This window comes from Acartia tonsa, chromosome 14 (genome assembly GCF_053477335.1).
Source record: "Acartia tonsa isolate MP-2025a chromosome 14, ASM5347733v1, whole genome shotgun sequence".
NCBI classification, from domain to species: domain Eukaryota; kingdom Metazoa; phylum Arthropoda; class Copepoda; order Calanoida; family Acartiidae; genus Acartia; species Acartia tonsa.
Genome location: NC_137273.1, coordinates 24,363,982 through 24,382,385, shown reverse-complemented (window position 1 = coordinate 24,382,385; position 18,404 = coordinate 24,363,982). Strand labels below are relative to the sequence as shown.

The following is an 18,404-nucleotide window of genomic DNA, read 5'->3' as shown; positions in this document are numbered from 1 at the left end:
CGGAACGTGGATTATACTAATATATACAGGCTTGCAGTGACTAATAAACATAATACTGCATAATACATTGAAAGAAAACGCGAAAAATGTTCTTTTTCGATTGGTGAAACGTTAGAAGTAAACATCCTTCCTTGATAACTAATTAGAACTTTTGAAAAATTGTTGCGATTTATAATGTTGTTTTATTATGTAGGTGAAATAGTAGAGATAGAGAGTGAGAGTGGTTAGAAGAGATAGATAGATAGATAAATAGATAGAGACAGAGAAAAAGAGAAGGGAAAGGGGAATTAAAAAGAGATATAATTATTGGACTAAAAATTAGAATAATCAGTCAGTATTCAAATGAAAATATTAGTAAGTAGTCAGATGATGTTGCTAACTGCTTATCGAAGTAGAAGAGTTTTGAATTTACGTGAGTTTACTCTAGCCACGCACAATCACAATTTTTTCTAAAAATTTTGTTATTTTGTTAAAGGTTTTTTATCAGACTTTTTGGGAATTTTGTTTTGTTTAGTATCTATATCTTTGCATTAGGTTTATGTTAGACCACTCTAATTATATTACGTTATACTATACGCTGATAGGTCTAATTTTACTAGCTCTGATATTTAGATCTGGCTAAAAAATCATTGCGACGCGACACTTTCATTTTTTACGGTGAGTGGGCATTAGAGCAGCCAATGATTATCATATATATCCTATTCCTATAATATAATAGTAGTACGATGTGTGTATGTGTGTTTGTATGCTTCCACTGCGATTTTGTACACGGTTTGAACGATTGTTCCATACTTTTTCAGGGAAGTTTAGTATTTGTCCAGGGTAGGTTTAAGGATGTATTGGGGGGGGGGGGGGGGGGCATATAAAATTATATTCTATTTTATAATACTTCACCTATAGGAGTTTTGGATGTTTGAGGAGAGGATCCCTTCCATATTTATTTTTAAAAACTTCGCAGAGCTCTGGGGGATGGGTATTTTAGTTGGCGGAATGGGTTCCGCAGCGATTCGCCCAATCGCTTTAAACTTTCTTTATGGACTTCCGCTGTTTATGAGATCTTATAGGATCTGATGAGAGAAAGGGGATGTGCGTGTATGGTACAGAAGTACAGAAGGACATACAGACACAAACACGTGTGTTCTATTAATATTCTATTTTTAGTGCAGTTCTAATCTAATTGTTTCATGAAATAATTTTTTTGTACATATATTCTTACTATCTTACTGTGCTATAGCCTATATTTATGTTATTTAACACTATCCTTTCTCCCTAGCCACTATGGGGGCAGCCGCCAGTAAATCGATAAAACATAAAACTTCAATAACCTTCAAATCATGTCGACGATAATTTTTGCAGAGTTCTAGTCGTTTCGACTCAGTAATTACATTCACACCTTATAAAATAAAATAAAAAAATGGTTGTTCGTCGCTTCCGCCAAAACAACACCTGCTTATAATTTCTAAAGCTTTTAATTGCTCTAACTTAGTTAAAAAAAATAAACATTTAAGCTCAACATGAAATACATTTATTCAAGCCATGAAATATTATTTTTGTTATGTTGAAAATTTTTTAATTCGAATTGAAAATATTTTTTTTGTATTATTATTAAAGTTAACTTTTGTGATTTTTTTCAATGGAAAACTCTTTGGGACATATACTTTTTATGCTTAAAGAAGGTGTATCAACTTTTTTTTTTATAGCTACGGTTCTTTTAGTAAGTAGTAGATGTAAAATTTTTCATAGAATTTAGATTTGCAATCGTTTTTTTTTGTAGACCTCTTATTTTTTAAGTAATTTAAGTTTTTAAAAAAAATAATTAAGTCGGTTTTAAGGTACTAAAATGCAACAAAATAAAAGAAGAAAATGGCCAGTAAGAACAAAAATATTAAGATCTTTAATTTGACACCTTACTTTTAAAATTCTGTTGAGTAATTATTGAAAAAATCTATTTTTTTAACCTCGGTTTAATAAAAATTTAGACCTAAATATTTTCTCAAACAGACATAAAAAACATGGGTTCATATATACCTTTAGAATCAGAAAAATATTACGAATCCATTGTAAGCAAAATTGAAAAAAAGTAAAAAAATTAAAAATTAAACAAATGGCCAATTGTATTTTTTGTTCAGGCAACACTATTGTCTTCCCTTTTTTACCCCCTCTTTACCCCCTCTTTACCCCCTTCCCATTTTTATACTCAATTCAAGAATTAAGACGTTGCCTGTACAATATAATATAATATTTTCATATAATTCCTTTTATTGTAGTTTATATACTATATTGTAAACTTTTTTTTTCAATTTTGCTTACAATTAATTCGTAATATTTTTCTGATTCTAAAGGTATATATGAACCCATATTTTTTTATCTGTGAAATAATAAAATTAAGTTCAAAGTTTTTATTCTCGTGGGTTTAAAAAAATTGATTTTTTCAATAATTACCTTACAGAATTAAAAAATTAAGGTGTCAAATTAAAGATCTTACTATTTTTGTTCATAATGGCCATTTTCTTTCTTTTTTTTGTTGCATTTTAGTACCTTAAAATCGACTTAATTTTTTTTTTAAAACTTTAATTACTTAAAAAATAAGAGGTCTACAAAAAAACCGATTGCATATCTGAATTCTATGAAAAATATTACATCTACTACTTACTAAAAGAACCGGCTAGCTATAAAAAAAGTTGATACACCTTCTTTGTGAATTTTAAATAACCCAATATGAAGCAAGGAAAATATAGGAATTTCCATAAAATTATTCTACAAGAAATAAAATGAGTCATTTTCATTTTTTTTATTAATTTCTTAGTAATATTCCAGGGATTTAGGGGATAAGACAATAAATGATAAAACTCTGCATATGACCAATTATGATAAACAAAATACCTTATTGTAGATTGAGATTATTCCTGGAAAAGTTTGTATAACCCAATAAGGATTTGATAAAGTCCCCAAAGTTAAAATTATAGTTCATTGCCATCTCTTCCCTCTAACATACCTTTCTAACAAATTCTATCTATAACTTTATCCGTATGTCCTTCCATAATACTCTCGCATCGTATTATAATCGTAATTAAAAGCATCAATTGTCAACTTATTTTGTCAAAAGTATGTTTGACTTCTAATAAAAATTATTTATTTTAGAATTGTGATAAGAACAATTTATCCAAGATGAAAATATAATATAGAGAAATAATCAACATTTATACAACAGTCACTGTAATGAGAACTAGAAAGGTAATGACTTCATTTTAGTAGTGCAGCTAATTTATATTCCAGTTTGCTAATTTTTCACGAGTTTCAAGGATTTTACATAAGCAACAAATACAGTTTCTCTCTTAAATGTATGCGATTTGAATTGATTTAGTACAGACATAGGGGTAAGTCGATGATTATATAAAGTATATTTACCCTTATGTAATTATGTGACGTTATAATTCTTTTATTGATAGCTAGTGGTATAGCCCCCCCCCCCCCCACCCTGCTTCAAAATATATTCAAATCTAATTTATTAAGCTACACTGTTTCAAATTTTCGCATACTTGATTTAGGTGTTTTATATATAGTTAACTTAGGATATGATTTTTTACACTACAATATTAGCTTTCACCATTTCCTTTTGGAAAAAAGCAAACAATTCCAAAAAGAATTTAATAATTTCTGAAATAGACATAGACAAACAGAAAACTTTTTCAGGTACAGATAGGGGCTAGTTTAAATGCTAATTTTATAGGAGATATTTGTTTTGAGAAAAGCTGAAGAAAGACTGGTTATTAATAGTTAAATGTGGGATTATTACTACACTTTATAATTCCTATACCTGTCCGTGCATTAATGCAAAAAATAATGTACAAATAAGGAATTTATTCAGTCGGGGGTCTAATCATAGGCGAGTAGGGGAAGTGCTATGTTAGGGGGGGTGGGTGGCTAATAATACAAATAAACTAATGGGCTCCGCCCTACAGTTTAGCATCCCCCAGCTGCCCCCCTTGCTAAAACTAGGGCACGCCCTCCATTCACGTGGTCCATGCATTATGGTCCGTAACTAATTGGTCAGTAACCCCCACTTCTCCCCCCCCCCCCCCCCCTACTTACTCCCGAAGTCCAATCCGACATTTGCACTTTGTACCATTTCCTTTTTAAGGTTCTCATATAGAAAAATTATAAATTTTTAATTAGCCTAAACACCTCTAGGAAATTTATAAAAATCTTGTGATATTAAAATAGATGGTTTTAAACAAAAATTAGATATTAAATACTCAATTTAAAATCTATTTAGGTCTTATTATTATTTTCAAACACAAATGTTTAATCTATTGTAAAATCAATTGCTAGAGCCTAGAAGAATGCTATAAAGATATAGAAAAGAACATCTTAATGCATATTTGTTATGTATTGATAGTTGACGTACAAATTAGTTAAACATAAAAAAAAAATTAAAACAGTTTTGAAATAACGTTTATATGTTATTTATGTGGTTTTATTTATTTATTTATTCAATTAACCGGTGACGCCTTTTTTCAACAGCGTAGCAGCTCTTCAAGTGTTAGGTTTGTCTGTTCACAAGCATATTTTATTTTTACTTTGCTCGTTTATTACTTATATTTTAATTTACCTTATTTTAAAAATTATCTTTATTAAATCTTATTCTCCATTATTAAAATGTTTCTACTCTTTCCTTCTTTCTCTCTATTTTTTCTTTGTCACTTTTTCTTTAACATTTTTCTTTTTTCTCTATTTGTCTACTTTTCCTCTATATCTTTCCCTTCCCTCTCTATGTCCCTTCTCTCTCTCTCTCTCTCTCTCTCTCTCTCTCTCTCTCTCTCTCTCTCTCTCTTTCTCTCTCCTTCTCTCTTTCTCTCTCTCTATTTCTGTCTCTGAGTATTAACCAAATATTAATCTTTCCAACCTATGTATAAAATCATACTTGTTATCTCTGCTAGATGATTAATGTGTAGATAATTTTAGATTTTGTTTTAGTGTCAACTTTGTTTTAGACATATTTTTTAAAAACGTAAAGGGGTTATTTTATATGTTTGACTAGTAGCTTCGCCCCTATTCTATTCGATTGGAAGTTACCCCCATCCATTTTAGTTATCTTATTGATTTTTATAATGGAAATCATTTTAGTAGTTGTTCTGTGTGTAATTTGTCTGAAAAGAACAACCCTGTAGGGTCATCGGCTACTGAGATCTTAAGCTTCAGAGTAGAGACAGAAGAACAAAGAGACATCCTCCTATTTTGTTATAACTGGACAAAGTGTCTCAAAAATCAGCCATGTGACGTCACAAAAATGAGTAAGATTAGAGGAGAAGTGGGAAAGAAAAACCGTCAAAAAAGAGATGGATAATCCCCCATTTTTATGACGTCACATGGCTGATTTTTTAGACACTTTTACAGTTACATTTGTATTACAGATATTAGTTGGTTTCGCTCCTGAATGGTATACTTATGTTTTAAAACGAAAAGAAAATTTAAGCTTCACTTAAAAAAAGAAAACTGCTCAAGTACCACATGATTTGAACATACTTGAAATGGTTCAAATCCCTGCTACATAACTTGCCTATGATAAAATCAAAGAGAAAGTATTACATGTATAGAAATTACTTATGAATATAAAGTTTCATAATTCTGCAGCCACCTGTTTCAAAATGGTGTACATTTAATGTGTTAAATACAATTTCGCTGTTTTATTTCTTTTAAAAAAACTTCTGGGACAAAAATCCTAGGTATCCTCTAAGTTTCAATTAGACTGACCCTACCCCTTCTTTTTTTCTGGCTATGCTTCATGAGGCCTCCTTGGGCACTTAAAAGAAGTGGAGGGAAGGTGGTCGACACGCCATTTCAAATTTTTGAATTGAATATAAATGACAAAAAAGTAGATTTTTTGTATGGGTAGGTGGGGATTTTTATCTAGGGGCAATTTCAAAGACGTTTGTATTCTCCCCCTAAATAGATAAAAATATATCCGAGACCTACAAGTATCTTTACTGTAAAAGAGAACCATATCGGCCCAGCAGTTAACGTCATCTTTTGGTAATTTACAAACAGACAACTATCCTACTTTTAAGTATACACCAACCGACAAACAGATAAAGATTATTTTATGATTTAGCAATCAGATTTTTTTGGTTAAAAGAATAAACACCTTGTTAAAACATATTTTAGGCTACTTCCGATAAAAAATTATTATTTCCGGGGTTGGTAAAATTTACAGATTTTTAATAAAAGGGGGATGCTATACATGATGAATGACAAATTGATTTATATTTTCCATGGATATTTTGGTTATTTCCCTTAAATATTTATCATTTTTACATTAAAAAAGAAATTAATAATAGACCATAAAAGGTGGATTTTGTTGCAAATAACTCATATCCGTAGTTTCTAATATGTGTACATAAATAATTAAGGGGTGGATTTAAAAAGGTAAATATGGTTTCATTTTTAGAGACTAAGCTATTCTATACGTGATGTCATCAATTAGTTTGTTTTAGTTTTGTTTACATATTTTGGCTTGTGACTTATTTCTATTTTGTACAATGTACAATGTTTTAAGCGAAGCATCTCAATAATCACGCCCTGATCCTTTATCCTTTATTTAAGCAATTTTGAAATAAAGGTAGTTACGACTTATAGTTTATATTCTGCTGCTTAAATTCCAATACTCTAAGTCTACAATTGTTTATTTAATATTCGTTTGTCTACTGCCTAAGCTTGGAGCTTCGCATTTTATGAATGTTGCCATTCTTGTTATATTTAGAATGATGTCTTTTTTAATCACGAAACGTAATATAAAACAATTAGTAAGCCCTAAGTAAAAACTGTACTTTAACAATCATAAACACGTTGTCTTATATAGATGTTACAATTTGACAAATATATGAAAAATAATGTACAATGTAATTTTGTCCAGTTATATCCTTATAAATACTTAACCCCTAACTATTCAATGGCAGAACGGGTTTACAAATTTTAAGGAAGCAATTTTAATAGTCCATTCCCCTATCTCTCTCTGGAATTTGAGTTAATTCAAAAATTAAAAAGTCTAAAGCGCAAAAAGCGATGCTTTTTATGGTCAATAAAAAATAATAAAATTAAAGAACTAATTTGATGACAGTTAAAATAAAGCATAACACCTAAATCTAATCTAATCATGAAAATAGACAGTTGTTCGATATTTGAAATTATGGAAATTATATGTTTACATCTAAGTTTTAAAATAACTTAGTGTTTTCCCTCAAAGTGCCCAGAGCACACAACTCTTCACCCTCTATAGGGCTCATAGGGATTAGGCTAAGAAAAGTCTACCCCCCCCCTTTTTGTTCAAGTTAGATTTTAAAATAAATGAAGTAAAGCTTTATCGAAAAATCATCTCGTTTTTAGGGAGGTGATAGGATTAAATCTCACTATATTTAAAGACTTAAATTATGTACCTTCTGCTGCTAAAAGTCCCAAAACATTAGGGGGAATGTCTAATCTGAAAACAGGCGCACATAATTATCGCAAATTTGCAGAAAAAAACTGCCAGACAAAGATCTTGCAATTAAAGGGTTATTTGCTTCACTAGTTGAAATAAAGACTGACATATGCCGTATTAAGAATTTAAATAACAAAATGATGTATGTATCACTTAGTCCCAGAATGTTACAAGGTACCATTAAAAAATACAGTTTCAACCAAACACATGAAATTATAAAACAAGGATGACAACATCCATGATTAGCAAAGCATATAAAAGTAAAACATGCAGCCAAGCAAATGATTACAAAGAGTAGTAATATCAGTCATACAGACGAACATAATGAATTTTATCTAAAGAATGCTCAGTTGTCATATGAATCTTTTGACAAACTATATTTACATGTTAGAAATATCCTATCGATTTTAAACTCAGTAATAAGATTCATATCAAAGTAAAAAAAGCGTAGCTACTCTATAATTATTTTTATTTTTACAACAAATTTTTATGTGCAATAATTATTTGATTTATCTTTAGAATAAAGATTCACAGGACAATGTTAAATATGAGCGAAGCATCTCTATAATCAAGTCTTCAAAATTAAACATGTTTAATCAGTATGCTTCATTAATGTTCGTATGCTGTATGTTAATGTTCGTTTGTCCTACCGTTGGATTTTGGTGCTTCTTTTTTTAAGGATGTTGTCATCCTTGTTAATTCAATTTAGCGACGAAAAAGGAAACTAAAAGTAATTTCTTTCTAAAGATTTCCCTTTTAAATTTCTTTTTAAAGTCAACCTACTTAGAAATCAATGGTAAAATCCTTTCATAATAATTATATTGCATGATACTTCTAATAAAGAAAAGAAGTTAAATAAATTTGATTTAGTTAAAAAGAAATAAAAAGAAAATTAAAGAAATAACTAAAGATCATTGGAGCGATTACTAATTTTGCTTTGACAAAACTGATAAAGCTGAAATTTCTAAATAAATAACTAACAAGGATAATTATGTTGATAGTAGCGCAGTTCATTAGTTTTGAGAAAACAGGACAGCAAGTGCTTTCACTAAGATCTGTAAATTGAGCGCCGTAAATCCCAAGACCCCCTGTTTTCATATTAAAATATTTTTCTTTGTTTGTGGTCGATATGAGAACACAGTAATAGTGTCTGACTGATTATGACGTAACAAAAAAAATTAGCAAATGAGAGGCCGTTATTGACCAATGGTAAAATTTATAGTGGCCTCTCATTGGCTAATTTTTTTGTTACGTCATAATCAGTCAGACACTATTACTGTGTTCTCGATATGAGATATTAAGGGAACTACCGTAAAGTAATTTAATTTCTATGATTATTCCGTACTCTGTGGAAGAGGGGTATTTTATTGACCCCCCCCCCCCCCCCTCCTTCAAAAGTTTTTTATTAGTCACTCATTTTGATTGAGTGAAGGATACTGTTACAAAACTTTCAAATGACACAAATATGCAACATTTTATGGAAATTTGTTTTTGGATCAATCCATCTTGAGGCGAAAGGTTCCATTAAAATCCAAGTCAATCCAATTATATTTATAAAGGTGGCTAAGAAAATATAAATTATGTATGCCCCCTCGGAATAGTCTTTATTTGGAGCCCTCCCCCCCCCCCCCCTAGATACACACTTTTCTGGGATCTTGCTGTGTCAAGTATCAACTGTTGGGAATATCAAAGGATGACTCCATGCAAAATTTGAGCCGGATCCGGCCAAAACCGGCCGTGAATTTTATGAAAAACCGGTTTTTTCCGGTTTTTAGGGGGTATCTGTAAATCGATTCAGCTGGAGCAAAACCGGTTAGAGGTACGAAAAATTTTACTTTACATGAAATTTAGCCAATGCAATTGCCTACAAAATTGTACTTCATCATCAACTTGATTGGACAACTCTTTCCCCTCCTAAATGTCCATTAAAACCTCGGAAACGGCAAAAATCGCCAAAAATCACGCCTTCGGCGGCAAATAACGGCTAAACGGTCAGCCGGAGGCGAATGAAACATAAATAAAGAAATGTCTGCCTCAAAAAGTTGTTCAACATCAAAGATATGCTTAAAGTCTAGGCGGCCCACAATGCTGAATTTTCACCAAGTGAAAGTCTTGTGTCATTATCTCTTATGAGAAAAAAGTTATTAATTAATTAAAATTTCAAATTGTGATTTTTTGATGGATTTCTTTGATGAAATGACAGGCTGGTCAATTTTTAGGCCATTTTTTGCTGTTTTCGGCTTGCCACGCCCAAACGGTTTGAGATAATCTCACGGGACCTTTTGCCCGACCTAAGCCTGGTTATTTGTAAGGTCTAAGAAAAAAAAATCCCGGATTGGATGAAGCACGACGTCGCTGCGTGCCGTCAAAAATCGCTGGTCGGCTCATTTTGCCCCCTCAAACCCTCACCTCGTGCCATTTTTCTGTGTAAAGATTATAATTATAATCTTTTGCGTAAGTCTGTTTTTTTTCCTAGACCTCACAAATAACCAGACTTAGGTTGGGCAAAAGGTCCCGTGAGATTAACTCAAACCGTTTGGGCGTGACGGCCCAAAAACCGCAAAAAATGGCCTAAAAATTGACCGGCCTGTCATTTCATCAAAGAAATCCATCAAAAAATCACAATTTTAAATTTTAATTAATTAATAACTTTTTTCTCATAAGAGATAATGACACAAGATTTTCACTTGGTGAAAATTCAGCATTGTGGGCCGCCTAGACTTTATATTTGGTGACCCTGGGGTGATTTCAGTGCCCCCCACACCCACGAAGTGGGCATACTTTAGAAAATCACGTTTTTTCAGTTTTTCCCCTTAAAGGAGGGGAAGGAGTCGTTTTAGAGACTTCAAGCATCTCTTTGATGTTGAACAACTTTTTGAGGCAGACATTTCTTTATTTATGTTTTATTCGCCTCCGGCTGACCGTTTAGCCGTTATTTGCCGCCGAAGGCGTGATTTTTGGCGATTTTTGCCGTTTCCGAGGTTTTAATGGACATTTAGGAGGGGAAAGAGTTGTCCGATCAAGTTGATGATGAAGTACATTTTTGTAGGCAATTGCATTGGCTAAATTTCATGTGAAGTAAAATTTTTTGTACCTCTAACCGGTTTTGCTCCAGCTGAATCGATTTACAGATACCCCCTAAAAACCGAAAAAAAACCGGTTTTTCATAAAATTCACGGCCGGTTTTGGCCGGATCCGGCTCAAATTTTGCATGGAGTCATCCTTTGATATTCCCAACAGTTGATACTTGACACAGCAAGATCCCAGAAAAGTGTGGTATATCTATCCCCCCCCCCACCCCCCCAAACCAGAATATGATTAATTTGAATAACTTGAGCATAACTCCAAGATATAAAGTGTACACACACAGTGTTTATTTTGTACAATTTTCAAGATTCAGGGACAAATTATCTGCAATTTGTTATTGATGTATATCATAAAAACTTTTTTTCCAAATATTCAAATTTTCATGAAAAAAATCTCCTGAACACTTTTTATACATTTTGCAAGGCTTTCTTCTGTCTGTATGTCTAGATTGCTCTTTGTCCGGTTCTCTTTTCCGTAAAAATAAACTGTAAGCTTCTTTCATATTTACTGTGAATTTGATTGTTCTCTTTCCCATTTTTTTCTTATTTCTATATCTAATTCTAGCTCGCTCTTTCTTTCTATAACTCCCATTTATCCTTCTTTCTTAATGTAATTTTGCTACTATTTTAAATTTTGACGTATTTATCGTAATTTTATATATATAAAAATAGAATAGCCTATTATCCTTCTCTGTTCCTAAAAGTTTTTCCAGCCTATTTATCCTGAAAAGAAGCAACCTTTTTGTGTTCCTTCAACTTCGTATATTTTCACATCCGCAATTGTTCTAAATCCTAACATAAAAGTAACAAAAGGATGTCTACTTGTCTCTCTGTAGCTTAAGATCACACTAACCGATGAACCGATATGGTTCTCCTTTTTACCGAAGCTTCTTAGTTTAGGAAAGGGTAATAACTATTTTGGGGTACCTCCAACATTCCATGGAAAAACGCCCCTTAAAAATTGAATAAGAGGAGAGAGTTTTAATTATCAGATTTATTCAGGAGCAGGGTTAGTTTGTTAAGTTGTAATGAATATTCCGATTCTAATGTTTTGAAATTGTAATACATTTACGGAATTGGAAGCACACCTAACCTTTTATATACACACTTATGCTTTATCTTTGGTGTTCAAATAAACAGAAGAAAGAGTAGAATAGATATTTACCAATGTTTTAATTACCTTAAAATAGAATTTAAGAAACTTAGGGCCTATATTAAGCTTACATATGAAAGCAAATTCAATCTAAAGGTTAGTGAGATCTTAGCCAACAAAAATACATCCTACCTATATAAAAGAAAAGTACAAATATATCAATGCAGGGAAAGAAAGTGTTACACCTATGGAAAAATCTTAAAAATATTTACATATCGCAACCAGTAAGCTGTCTTAATGCTATACCCAATAAAAAGCTAGGATTATTTTTTATCATTTATGAAACCTGCAAATACATATATCAATTGAAAATGGGTCGAAGGACAGTCAAGTTTGACTTTTAAGGCTATATAGTAGTTGCCCTAAATTTATCAATGGAAATAAAATATTTATCATAATAAAAAAATATTTAAAAGCAAAGTCTGGCTTTTAACAAGAAAATATTAATAGCTGTTATAAGAAAACATAATTGTTTCACACACCTATTCTTAGCTTTGCTGCATAAGGGTGGTATTCTCAAATAAATATATGATAAACTGACAACAATAAATATAGATAGTCTACATGAACAATCTCTTTATTGGACCATTAGTAACACAGGGTTGGAATAATCTAAACACAATATTGATAAAAAAACGAAAGGGAAGTTTTTTCCATTAGGTAAAAAATCAACCTAAATATATGCATTTCTTAGATATGAATTTTAAAATTCTTCTGTCCAAAAATCTGCTAGAAATTTCTTTGATTGTGTGTTGATTGGCATTTAGGGTAAGAAATTGATTATGGATGAATAAGGAATCTCTGAATGCAGAGGGGACAATGAACTGTTTATTAATGTTTCCTTATTCGTTGGCTCAACAATTTAGGGGACTGTAGTCAATTTTAATTGGTTGGTTCATTTAGTTGAGTGTCCAAACGTCCAACCACTAATTTTAATCTACAGAAGTTATAATTTGGTGTATATGCATTGGGAATGCACATCATTTTATCGGCCGTTGTCTAATTCTTTTAGATTTCAACGCGTAATTGATTAGTTAATGTTCAAATGTGATTATTTATTGCCACAGAAAAATTAGAATGATAAAAAGGTATTACAAATTTTTATGAATACCTTCCTTGGTAAAGGTTGATTCAGAAAAATCCTTAGACTGTAACTAAATACTATTCATCTCCTTATGCCAATCCAATGTCAACATTTTTACAATGTTATCACAGTGCAGTGATTTTGATTCTTACTGTTATTTTATGGAAAGAATTAGTTCTAGAAATATTATTTTTGTTTCTTTGGTTTTTCTTGTGTGTGTATTCAGAAATTACTTATTACAAAAAAGAAAAAAAACACAAAGAAAAAATATTTACAGAATTATTTACACCCCGGTTACAAATAAGAAAATATAGATTTCAGTAATAGAAATAGAATATACGTGCAGTACGAGTGGAGGGGATGGGGCAAAATGAGGAGATGGAGGTTATCCCTCTTTTCGCTATTTAGCACATGTTATAATTGTTCCAGGTATAATTTTTTTATGTGATTTAATTATCCAATTAATCTGCTTTTGTTATACTATGCCTAATGCAACAAGGTAGAAGTTATAAGCGATGCATCTTTATAATCAAGTCTTAAATAAAGAAGTAATATGTTTTAAACAGTATCATGCTTATTCAGTTCTGACACTCTACTATTGTAAATGTTCGTTTCACAGCTTCAATTTTAAGGATGTTGTCATCCTTGTTAATAATCTCTCAATGTCCTATCCTTACAACTCTTAAGAAATCATAGCAAATCTAATTTTACCAAAACGTGAATTAATAGAGTTATTTGTGTTTGTTTAATTGATTTTAATAGAAAGTTAAAGGTTTTTTGGTTGAATAACTTTTTAAATGGCTAAAAGATATTTGATTTTGAATCAAAACTGAAATGATAAAACGTTCACAGAATGTTACAGCCATCATGAGAGGCCTGCAACAATCGATATATGATTAATGTGATGTTGCATCAGACCTTCATGTATTCTAATAAAGTGATACTCATATCTAGCTAAAATAACGATACCCTCCATCCACTCCTTTACCCCCCTCCCCCCCCCCCTCCTACTTGACGAAGGAACCGATCATTAAGGTCCATATAAGCAATCTAAATTGACGAAAAATCACTATATCCACATATTCTCTATCCATTACCACAACTAAAATGTGTTTCTTGAAGGAACAAAAGAATTGCTAAGTTTAACCCACTTAGCAATGACAGAAATTATTAATCAATATCTTATTTTCTTCATTGGCATTTTGTATACTAAAAAACATTTAGCAATTTTAAACAAATTATGCCCCTTAAATGTGTTTTTTCGATAGCATATGATTTTAAAAATACATATGAAAAAGTGTTGGGATTGCATAAGCTCTACAGCTATTCAGACTTTTTACTCCTTAGTTGTACTTCTGAAGGGTTAGTAACCTTAAGTAAACTTCCTGGAAATAATAATAATAAATTGTCAAGTCTATATCAAAACTATCAAAATAGGAAATTTTCTTGGCATGATTTAATTGTTTTATTATTATCTTTTACTACACTCTAACAAGCATGAAGGTTTTACATTTTAAGGTCATAATTTTGGTTTGAATTAATGTAAAAACCTTAGAATATTAATGCTTTTATAAAGGGGTAATGGAGAGACGGGAGGGAGGGAGGGATCATTGGGTTGTTTATTACAATAGTCCCCATAGTTTTATAATAACATTTTCTTACTTGTGTGCTTAACAACTTGGGGACTTTTCTTAATTTTGATTGATTGGTTTATTAAGTTGAATGTCCAAACGTTTCAACCACTTATTGTAATCTACAGGTAGAGGTAATTATTTAATTTTGGTGTTTATAATTTAAAGATTTATTAATAATCCATTGTATCTTTCTTTCTTTCTCTCTCTCTCTCTCTCTCTCTCTCTCTCTCTCTCTCTCTCTCTCTCTCTTTCTCTCTCTCTTTCTCTCTCTTTCTCTCTCTTTCTCTCTTTTTTTCTCTCTCTCTCTTTCTCTCTCTCTCTCTTTTTTCTCTCTCTCTTTCTCTCTCTCACTCTCCCTCTCTCTCTCTCTTCTCCCTATGATAAAACATTTAGATATGGTCATCCAATTGTAAAGATATACATCAAGTGTTTCCTTCCGTTACTTAAAGTGGATAGATAGATAGATAAATGGATGGATGGATAAGTAGATATATAGATATTAGATAAATAGATGGATGGATGGGTAGATTGATAGATTGTTCAATGTATGGATATGTTTTTTCTTTACAATTCAGAACTGGTTTTAATATGCTAATATGTTTCTTATTATTAACTACGATAAAAATGTTGATTTTTTTCCCTTCCGGATGAATAGATAGATATAAGGAAATAGATTGATTGATAAAATTATATAAGGATGAATCATCCTTTTACATCGCCATGACATGGTTTAAATCAATTAATTTATTTTATTATACAAATGTACTTAACATTAAAAGTGCTGAACTTATCTGAAAATTACGGATTTATTGGTCCAGTCGTTTACGAAAAATTACTTGATACGCAGGTATAACTTATTACTAAAAGAATAGAATAATTAAATTAACATTTTACTTTTCAAAATTCAATTCAATATCCGTTTGTCGGTATGGTTATGGGAAAAATTAATTTTCTCGGTCGCTATTAAAAATAGAAGGCTGAATTTTGGTGATGATTAACTTCTTACAATTGAACAGCAAGTATTATTTATTATTTATTTTATTATTTGCTGTATGTGCCTCGGTAATGCTTTAGATGAAGTATTTCTTATTATTGAGTTTACTCGGAGATAGGCAGCTAATTGGATGTAGGATATATGTGGAATTGGATGTTATGACAGGAAAAAATTGTCATTAATTTAGGTTGCAATTTCCCCTAGCTTTTAGGAGGGGAGAGAATGGGGTAAAGGAGGGGGATGGGGAAGATTGTTATTTTAGCCCTCTAATGAGTTCACTTTATTATAGAACATGAAAATCTGGTGCAAGATCCAAGTAATAATATATCCATTGCATTGGCAGCTGATTTTCAAAAAAGATGCATAAAGTCTGGTACTATTTTTACAAAGAAAATTCGACTTTCTTTACTACTATTTAAGATAAACATCTGAGGTGGGTTCTTAAAAAAATTTTACCCCACTAAAATCACTTTGTAACATTATAACCAGTGGGGCAAATAAAAAATTTGGTAATATTGATACTTAAAAAAATTTTACCCCACTGATTATAATGTTCCAAAATGATTTTTTGAGTGGGGATAAAATATCCCCATTAGAACACTATTTTGAAATTTGGAAGATTTTTTTTGTCTTTGTTGGTATTTGTTTTTTTAGACATATTTTTTATGCTTAATTTAAATATTTGAAAATTTGAAAAATCTCTGAATTAAAAAAAAAAATATTCCAAATTTAATTGTGGCTACCCCACTCCATCTTTTGGAACATTATTTTGCCCCACTATTTTTTTCAATTAGATTTTTTTTAAGAATGATATTTGCATTTCCCCCATTTGATGTTCCAAAAAAATGGGAAAACAAGGGAGCAATTGAGTGTTCCAAACGAGTGTTCCAAAGTTCAGTGGGGTAAGGTTTTTTAAGAACCCACCTCTGAATATTTAAGTGAAGATTATTTTAACTGTTCAGCATCTACTCTAAACATAACTTTAACCGTCTAATACTATAAGTAGTACTTCTCTCCCTTTATTATTTGAGCAAATATAAATCACGATATGCAGACGTGAATGGATTTAGAGTACATGGATATTGCAAGATATTCTCGCATACCCTGCTAAAATATTTCTTCTAGAAGGAAAATAAAACAATATCCCACCTTATGACTTTACCTCATCCCCTCCACAGTCCATGGAGGAACTTATTGACCAATACTGAAGACTATATTAGCAACTTAAATTTTCCTGTCATAATATCCACGTATTCAATATCCATTCATATATGATTAATATTATATACGGAAGTGAAGGTCCACAGAGAATGAGAGAGAGAGAGAGGTGACAATGGGTGGTTTTCTATTCGATGGTTTGACAACTTTTGGGACTTAAGTGAACTTTAATTTGTTCCTTCATAAAGTTAAGGGTTTAAACCAAGGACGTTCAAGAGGTTCAAGACCCCTTCCCCCCCAATAAACAAATTACCCCCCCCCCCCCAAATAAAAAAAGCTTGGACGCCCCTGGTTCAAACGATTCAACAATTAATTTTAAACTACATAAGGGGTATTTTTGTAAGTCATCATTGGGGATGTACATCAATTTATCGGCCATTGTCTTAACCCTTTAGATCACTGGAAGGTTCACCATTCCTCAGATTGTTAGGTTGATAATGATGTGAGATAGTCACACATATGATCTTAATTTTAATTCTGATTCTTCACAAAAGAATTTCAATCAAGATTTAATTCTCAAGGAAAGGGATTATCATACCAATAACAAGATATTACAAAAAAAATCCTTTTATAAAAGTTACAGGATGTCTTCATGTATATAGCAAAGGATCTCGCTGAATTCGTTATTATAATGGGTAGATTTTGTGGTCATTTCTTCTGTTATGACTTAGGGTTAATACATGTAAAAAAAAAAACATTGCAAGGATCTACATTAGGATAAACTGTAAATGAAAACCTAATCGGCCCAGCCATCATTAAGATTCTAGCTGAGCGACAGATAGACATACAGTTATTGTAACTCTTTTAGATAATGGTTCAATTTATCTAGTTTTAGCAAGTTAACATTGTCTATCTTTCTATTTTTCCAAAATATTTGTGTTTAGGCCTTTTACCTAGATTTATATCTGTCACAGATAAGGGATACTGTTTAATTTTGGAAATTTCAAAATTAATTATAAAGAGTAATTAGAAAGACTTTCCCCGGATAAAAAACTGTCAAAATCCTTTTCTAGTAATTGATACTTTTTTCAGAACTAGTGGCTACGCGTCAAGAGGAAGTTGACCAAAACCATTTTCAATTTTAGTTGGGGGGGTTGGATAATTGTTGACTTGGGGCGATTTCTCTTGGAATGGTTGTTGTACCCTCCCCAAGAAGCTAAATTGTAAAGATGAACCATAGTGATTCAGCGGTTAGCCAGATTCTTTGGTACAGATAGACAGACAGACTTAAAGTCATCCTGTTACCTTTTTTTTTTTACAAGATTTGGGGGATAATAAATTTATCTATCCATTATCCGTGAGTTGTTGGCGCGCGACACTTTTTCTGTACAGGGATAATTTACTTAACTTCTGGAGCGTAACTAGCCAGAAGGAGCATCCTGCAACCCCATATCCTCCTTATATGACAGTAAAATTTATAATCAATATATACTGTAACTAAGCTGTAACACTACCGTGATTTAAAGACATTACTGAAGTAAAGCTCGCGTTCAGATTTTTGGATTTATGCTTTTTAGATAAAACCAAAAATTTATAGATTTAAATTTTTGAAGAATATCTTTTCATGGTTTAATACTTTTGATTTTATGTAAGTTAGGTTAAGTAAGATAGTGTCGTAAGACAGGGCGTAATCTGTCACTGAATAAATGTTTTTTTTTAATTTGAGTGCAGAAGGTTGTGGAACCCCTTGTGGGAGCTATTTTAATAAATACCCTTTAAGGTTGGGTTAAGGGGGTTCAAGAGAGTTCCGCAGTGTAA

At 31.5% G+C, this 18,404-nt stretch overlaps 1 protein-coding gene across 3 annotated transcripts in view; it reads left to right on the top strand.

Annotated features, from left to right (window-relative positions):
* Nucleotides 1-3,139: 3,139 nt before the first annotated feature.
* LOC145306587 (uncharacterized) overlaps nucleotides 3,140-18,404 on the top strand; it is an 86,391-nt gene continuing 71,126 nt past the window's right edge. For all 3 annotated transcript variants that reach the window (XM_080148790.1, XM_080148789.1, XM_080148788.1), the window contains exon 1: nucleotides 3,140-3,234. In XM_080148790.1, coding sequence (XP_080004916.1) covers nucleotides 3,220-3,234 — 15 coding nt within the window. In that variant the 5' untranslated portion in view covers nucleotides 3,140-3,219. The remainder of the gene's footprint in view (nucleotides 3,235-18,404) is intronic.